We start from the raw sequence: 7961 nt of genomic DNA on the forward strand, positions 1-7961 counted from the left end.
ATCTTTTTTGGAGCTTTTCTTTTCGGGCTTATACTCAAAGCTTTAAACGCGTTTGTTAGGAAAAGGTTTCCACACCCGTATTTTGTTATCCTCCACAACCAAGGTTCATCACGTTAAAAAAATATTAATAAATGAAAGAAAACACGCACACAAAAAAAAGGAACTCACAAAAGGGAGCCAACCAACACAAAAAGAATTCAGCCAAGTCACGACTGAGAGCGTAATTACAAAAAGACTTCGAATTGTATTAANAAAAAAAAAAAAAAAAAAAAAGGAAAAATATGTAAGTTGAATTTAATTTTCAACTTGGAATAAATATCACAATATTAAAGATGGTCAAAAAAATTCATTTTGATATCTGTAACCTGACTGCGTACAAATCGTTTATTACAATTATATATATTTACCGATAAATAAATAAAAATAACATTTAATTATAATTTTAGCCCATGAAATTTTAAATCCGTATATAATATATCTATGAAGAAAAAAAATTTAATGTTTGAATATTTAAAATATTTAATAATAATTTAAAAAATAAATAAGTTACCAAATTGAGAGTTAAATAATCTGAAAATATTAAATTAAAAGCTAACGTAGATACAAAATTCAAAATTTATAATATAAAGAAAAAAAGTAAAACTATTATATTAATTTATTTAGATTAAAAAAAAAAAAAAAAAAAAAAAAAAACAGGGAAAGAAGCATCGAGAACCAACTAGAGACTTGAAAAGTAAACCGTCGTATTTTGATACGCTGGCGGTCCGAACTCTTTTAAAACCTTTCAGCGCTCCTATTCCTTTGCATTCGAACTCTCTAGAACCTTTTTCCCTTCACAATTTCTATATAAATTCTCCTCTTTGCTTCCCTTTCCTCCTCATTCTGAATCTCTGAACCCTAGGTTTCAGCCACCAATTTCATCTTTTTCTTTCTATTTTTCGTTCTATTTTTCGTTCAGATTCTTTTTGCAATCGTTTTGAAGAGCAACTATGGCCGGTAAAGGAGAAGGCCCGGCGATCGGAATCGATCTTGGAACGACGTATTCTTGCGTCGGTGTGTGGCAACACGACCGAGTTGAGATCATTGCCAACGACCAGGGCAACAGGACGACGCCCTCGTATGTTGCTTTCACCGACAACGAGCGTTTGATCGGTGATGCGGCCAAGAATCAGGTCGCCATGAACCCTATCAACACCGTATTTGGTAACTCTTCTTTCCTTTTGCTTTTAGATGTTAGTTCCTGGGAGTTGATTCCTCAGATATGGTATTCGCTTTAGAACCCGTCTCAGCATGTTTTTTAGAGTTAAATCAATATGTAGATCGTGTTCTGATGTTGTTGCTCGTTTTTTGAGCCTAAGTTTTTTATTTTTTATTTTTTGACGAAGTATTATAGTTTTGGGTCCAGGGTTTTAAAGTACTTCATGTCTATGTCGTTTTTGCTTTTCGAACTGCATCTCGAGTAGTTGATTATCTGTGATGTTGTCTTACGATATCTACTCTTTCCTCCATGGATTTTTGAAGCTAGTTTGGTTTTCCTTATCTGTAGTTTTATGCTGAGTGTGAAGCGGATGCCCGTATATTATTTTGTTAATATTGATTTTGATTTCTCGTTCGGCCAGTTTAGTTTTTCTTATCTGTAGTCCTATGCTGTAGAACTATTAATTGATAAGTTTCTTCTGCATGTTAACAGATGCTAAACGTTTAATTGGCCGAAGGTTTAGCGATTCATCCGTCCAGAGCGATATTAAGCTCTGGCCATTCAAAGTTATTCCTGGCCCCGGCGACAAGCCCATGATTGTTGTAAACTACAAGGGTGAGGAAAAGCAGTTTTCGGCTGAAGAAGTATCATCTATGGTGCTCATAAAGATGAAGGAGATTGCCGAGGCGTATCTGGGAACAACAGTGAAGAATGCTGTCGTCACTGTCCCTGCCTACTTCAACGATTCGCAGCGTCAGGCGACCAAGGACGCTGGAGTCATTTCAGGTCTAAATGTGATGCGTATCATCAACGAACCAACTGCTGCCGCCATTGCTTATGGTCTCGACAAGAAGTCTACCAGCACTGGCGAAAAGAACGTTCTAATTTTTGATTTGGGTGGTGGTACTTTTGATGTTTCGTTGCTCACAATCGAGGAAGGTATCTTCGAAGTGAAGGCAACTGCAGGAGACACCCATCTCGGTGGGGAGGACTTTGATAACAGATTGGTTAACCACTTTGTGCAAGAATTCAAGAGGAAGAACAAGAAAGACATTAGCGGGAACCCGAGAGCTCTTAGGAGGTTGAGAACTGCTTGTGAGAGGGCGAAGAGGACGCTTTCCTCCACAGCCCAAACTACAATTGAGATCGACTCTCTCTACGAGGGAATTGACTTCTATTCCACCATCACCCGTGCTAGATTCGAGGAACTCAACATGGACCTTTTCAGGAAATGTATGGAACCAGTTGAGAAGTGTTTGAGAGACGCCAAGATGGACAAAAGCACCGTCCATGACGTTGTTCTTGTTGGTGGCTCCACTAGGATCCCCAAGGTGCAGCAATTGTTGCAGGATTTCTTCAATGGCAAAGAGCTTTGCAAGAGTATTAATCCTGATGAAGCTGTTGCCTACGGAGCTGCTGTTCAAGCTGCCATCCTGAGCGGAGAGGGTAACGAGAAAGTTCAGGATCTGTTGCTCCTGGATGTCACCCCTCTCTCACTTGGACTCGAAACTGCCGGTGGTGTGATGACTGTTCTTATTCCAAGGAACACCACCATCCCCACCAAGAAAGAACAAGTTTTCTCTACATACTCCGACAACCAACCTGGTGTGTTGATCCAAGTGTACGAAGGTGAGAGGGCAAGAACACGTGACAACAACTTGCTGGGTAAATTTGAGCTCTCCGGTATCCCTCCTGCTCCAAGAGGTGTTCCTCAAATCACTGTCTGCTTCGACATTGACGCCAATGGTATTCTGAATGTTTCCGCCGAGGATAAGACCACTGGTCAGAAGAACAAGATCACAATCACCAACGACAAGGGGCGGTTATCCAAGGAAGAAATTGAGAAGATGGTGCAGGAAGCAGAGAAATACAAGGCCGACGATGAAGAGCACAAGAAGAAGGTTGAAGCTAAGAACTCGTTGGAAAACTATGCTTACAACATGAGAAACACCGTGAGGGATGAGAAGTTCAGCTCTAAGTTAGACCCAGCGGACAAAAAGAAGATCGAAGATGCCATCGAGGGAGCAGTCCAGTGGCTGGACAACAACCAACTTGCAGAGGCCGACGAGTTTGAAGACAAAATGAAGGAGCTTGAGAGCATTTGCAACCCAATTGTTGCTAAGATGTACCAGGGTGCTGGTGGACCTGGCATGGGCGGTGCTGCTATGGATGACGACGACGTCCCCCCTCCATCCGGTGGAAGCGGCGCCGGTCCCAAAATTGAGGAAGTCGACTAAATTTTCTTTAGATCCCCATCTTTTCTTTTTCTCTGTTTGTTATCCATCGGGTTCGAAGCGATGGAGTTTTATTTTGTTGTATGAATCACATATATTATGGGCTTATTTATTTCCGTCCACCGATTGAAGAATGTTTTTGTTTGAACGAATATCCATTGCAATCGAATTTAGTCTTTACATCCATTTGTTACTGATCAAATTTAAAGCTTAATTTTCCCAAGCAGTTCTTAGAACTCGGCTCATACTTTGGAACAGGTTGGCATTGATGGTCCTAAAAATTCGTGCGTTCTGACCTTTTGCAATAATTAGACAACAATCTCCCTAGAACTTTCATTGTACCGTTCGAACGTGAGATGATCACGAAGGTCTAGATTCGAACGGATCTGAACTGTAATCAGCAGCTTAAGATGATGGGGAAATGCTCCATCCTAGACAGATAGGCTACTAAATAACAACATACTATTTAAGCATATTTTGTGGAAGAATGAAGTTGGGGTGTTATTGAAAGGAAAATTCTTTGAGATGAAATGTACAAATATTAGAAAGAATCAAGAATTGAATTGATCATTAGGCTCAGACAATACACATCTCATCACGATCTTCGCCACATTGTCCTTTGACATTACAAGAAGGAAGATCCCTAAAAAGCTGAGCTAAGAAACGAGAGCCGAGAGGATTAAAAACCCAAGCCTCAACTCTTTATTAAAATCACCACTCTTATGTCAATTCATTCGCTCTGCTATACAAAGCAGAGATATTTCCCTTTGGGCACCCAACCTGCGGAAGACAAAGTTACTTCTTGTTTAGAGATATTTCCCTTTGGAAACTTTTAAGATAAAACAAATAAATTGGTAGATAAAGTTCAAAGATAATAACCAGATTTTTCTGAATGACAAAACTTCAATTTTTCGTATGTCTAACTGCATTTCTTCCTCTTCCGATGAGGAATGGGTAACTTGTCCTTATTTTCCTGCTTAGGATTATATCATTAGTTTCTCGACAGAAAAACATTACAGAAAAAGTTATCTGAATGACTAACCGTTGTTTGAAGCATAAACTTCAGTCCTGCAATGAGCTCCAGGAAGTACTCATACGCAGCCTTATGAGGTTCCTACATTCGGAAGTAGTAGTAGCTTGCATTAGTTCCAAGTGGATCAAGAACTATAACAATATGCCTAGGGAGGAGAATAGTCACCTCGATGCTTGGTGGCAAAGGCAACCCTTCTACCACGGGGGCCTTCGGAATCTTAACACTCTGGGTACCTGTAGCATCATCTGTCATTGTAACGCTCCAAGAGGGTGGGTTTAATATGCCCAATGCCTCAAAATCAACCCCCGAGTGAATCTCAATAGGACTAGAGTTTTTAGAAGAGACGGCATCAGCCAGAGCCTATAAGGGACACAAGAAAACAAAATAACTGATGGAAGCTTATATTGTGGACATTGTTTTGAATGATACTATTGCAATAATAGAAGGGATTATATGGACCGTGAGTTTCCAAAGCATATTAGCTCCAAAATCACCACTTCCAAAAGTAACTTATCTTCTACATGAATGACTACTAACAGCTTCAGGCACTTAGAAAATTTATAAACATGCTAAAAATGCATTGTTCGGTAATGAATATAGAGAACGGCCAGATCCTTCCATGCATAAGCATATGCATATCGAATCTAAAACCCGACTTTTCCGAATGCAGAAACAACTTATTGATAATATAATACTGACTTACCATTAATGTCAAGTCTAAATCTACATCATGTCCTTCACAGCCAAAATAGCAAACGTCTATCTGTGGAGCAAAACCATGCAATGAATTAGAAATGCTGGAGCCAAAAAGAAAATTTTGAAATTTGTTCTTGAAAAATTCACCCCAGACTGTAATCAGACATGCATCCTAAAAGAATCTAAAAGGATAATATACCCTTGCCCTAGCACGCATAGTTGTATTTTGAAGTCTGTGAACTAAGATTCCAATCAGAGTGGAAATTTTATACAAATCTGTTTTGTTCCTCTTTTCTGGCCTTACACAATCAAATTTGAATTGTTCCCTCAGAGAGGCAAAAATGACTATACCTTTGGTTTATCTACAGCTTTAAATGTGTGGAAGGTTGGAATCTCAAAATCCGGATGCTTCAAAGTAGCATATGCTCCCTCGTTATTGTAGCTCTTGCGACCAAACTGCAAAACATCCAGAAGGGAGAATTTATCAGAAGTTGAGTTCATATCAAATGCAGGAGCCAGTTTTACGGCCAAATAATAAACAGCATGCAGTATCACATAAAATTGTTCTGTCATGCAAACAAAACATGAGCCCACAACTAAAAAAACTGCAAATATGCTGACATATCAGATTCACAAAGATGATAGGAAAAGAAAAGGTAGCAAAAGGAATATACTCTGTTTCTTTTTTATGAGGAACATACAATTTTTCCAAGGAAAAAAACTTCATACGATGAGAATGAATTGTCTATGAATTCAGTGCATAAGGAGCGAAAGAGGGATCTATAGTTGTTTCACCATTGCCACCCAACTATTAACCACAAACCTTAGGGGCCACTTATTTGTTGCAATTTTAAAATGTTCAACAACCGCAGGCAAAAGAATCAAGATATAGGACACCTTGGATGACTACTACATTCATTTCTATAAGAAGATATTGTGAAGACATTATGCACATAGAGAGGAAACACGTACTAAATAGAGAGGTTGATAACCGTATAGTGATTGTTGGGCATTTTGATATATTTTTTAGAACTCAAGAATACAAAGGTACAACCAGTAGAGGAGGGAGGCCATTGGGCTTTTTCGCTACATTCATATCACAAATTTATAGTTACACATTGATTCCAGAAATATCTTTGTTATATTAAATTATATCAGATGCATGATTCATTTTGTATATTAAAAAGCTTTTAGTTAAGATACCATTTTGATCCCGTACTTTGGACTTAATTCCATTCAAGTCATTGTATTTTCTTTATGTACTTTTAATAAAGCTTAAAATTGGTCCCTAGTGTTAGTTGAAGTCAATTATTTAATCAAAATTGGTTAAATAATAGTAATAATTTTCATGTGTATTTTCAAAATTTATAGAATGAAGGATAATGAAAAAATCCATAAACCTTCAACAAAATATATTTTCCACCAAATGTAAATGGGATATTAAACATTCAAATCATAATGCATTTTGCATAAAAATACAATCATCTTTCAGAATTATTTATAGTATAAAAAAAATGAGAAGGAAAGACAATATCATGTATTTTACGTTATTATAAAACAGATAAAATTTTGGATGCTTGTGAGGTTCCTGAGAAACAGCCCGGCCATTTGGAGTACAGTTCATTCAATGCATACCTTGAAGAGCTAACAGAGACTTGATTGAAATATGATAAAGAATACATCAACAGGCAGATTAACAAAGTTTTCCTCAATTTTTTATTTTTAAGAACGTATTCAACATAAAATTCACATATCAGACATCTAGGCATAGTCTTACATTACCAACTACTTATATGTTTTCCTTGTTCAGTTCTATAAAATATGATTTAATGACAAGACAACTGAAAACAAGAGAGCAGAGAGTGGATACCTGTGGGAAACCCGGAGCGCTAAATAGAGTATATAATTTCCCTGATTCTCGGTCATGATCTGAGCTATAACCCATTATCATATCATCAAAATCAATTTTTCCGTCCCTTGAATCTGGACCTTCATGTGATCTAATGATCAACTACAACATTTACAAGAAAATAAAATAAATCAATAAACATGTAGCTCGATATTATAACTCCTAAAGTTGGTTTCAAGCACAACTCAAGAGGAACAAAGATTTTTTGAACCAAGATGTAAACAATAATGGCATGCCACAAGTTTTTCATATACAAACATGTTCATTAAGCCACAGGTTTGAGTATAACCTTTAAATTAGACAGCTTTAAGAATGCTTCAGTCGCATCAGGACCCCACAATAAACCTGCTCCTCTGGTTTGGTTTTTCCTTAAACCATCGACTTTAGAAGGATCCGACCATAATACATCTGCCAAAATTATATTTGGATCTTCATCTTTAGTTGGAACATCAACAAAAAACCTTTCGAGCTTGGATAAGTCTTCTAAGGATCCAATCTCCAGCTCGCGTGTCTTCCTTTCCTCGTAATTCTGCACATCAGGATTGCATGGCTTACGAAATAAACCTCCATGGGTTGTATATACTTTTCCAGCAATAATTGCAGCCAAAGGAAGTTCCTTAAATGTTTCCAAGCACCTGTGATATACATTTTCACCTTGCTCGCCATATTTTGTCCTTACTTCTTTCTCAAAACCGTAGGATGATGTACAGATTCTGGTTTCATGATTTCCACGGAGTAGACATACTCTATCAGGCATCAAGATCTGTTTTTTTTAAACGAGAAACCAAAGGCATCAATATCTGTTTTGTGAGCCTCATCAATAAAGGAGGCCCTTAGGTGTTAAATAGATGTGCATTTTCCAGAACAAAAAAAAAAAAAAAAAAAAAAAAA

General features: G+C 37.6%; 2 protein-coding genes across 2 annotated transcripts in view; one reads left to right on the top strand and one right to left on the bottom strand.

The window, feature by feature from the left end:
- Positions 1-860: 860 nt before the first annotated feature.
- On the top strand, positions 861-3618 carry LOC111793900 (heat shock cognate 70 kDa protein 2-like). The gene is made up of 2 exons (XM_023675969.1): positions 861-1203; positions 1691-3618. The coding sequence occupies exons 1-2, from the start codon at positions 990-992 to the stop codon at positions 3433-3435; spliced, it is 1959 nt and encodes a 652-aa protein (XP_023531737.1). The 5' UTR covers positions 861-989; the 3' UTR covers positions 3436-3618.
- Positions 3619-3917: 299 nt separating this feature from the next.
- The window catches only part of LOC111801969 (serine/threonine-protein phosphatase 7 inactive homolog), an 8805-nt gene continuing 4761 nt past the window's right edge, over positions 3918-7961 (bottom strand). Inside the window, exons 7-14 of the mRNA XM_023686223.1 lie at positions 7360-7833; positions 7032-7172; positions 5513-5617; positions 5169-5228; positions 4631-4825; positions 4475-4546; positions 4312-4405; positions 3918-4212 (exon numbers count right to left, since the gene is read on the bottom strand). Of these exons, the coding sequence (XP_023541991.1) occupies positions 4352-4405; positions 4475-4546; positions 4631-4825; positions 5169-5228; positions 5513-5617; positions 7032-7172; positions 7360-7833 (1101 nt within the window). The 3' untranslated portion in view covers positions 3918-4212; positions 4312-4351. The remainder of the gene's footprint in view (positions 4213-4311; positions 4406-4474; positions 4547-4630; positions 4826-5168; positions 5229-5512; positions 5618-7031; positions 7173-7359; positions 7834-7961) is intronic.

This window comes from Cucurbita pepo, chromosome LG01, assembly GCF_002806865.2.
Source record: "Cucurbita pepo subsp. pepo cultivar mu-cu-16 chromosome LG01, ASM280686v2, whole genome shotgun sequence".
In the NCBI taxonomy this organism is placed as follows: domain Eukaryota; kingdom Viridiplantae; phylum Streptophyta; class Magnoliopsida; order Cucurbitales; family Cucurbitaceae; genus Cucurbita; species Cucurbita pepo.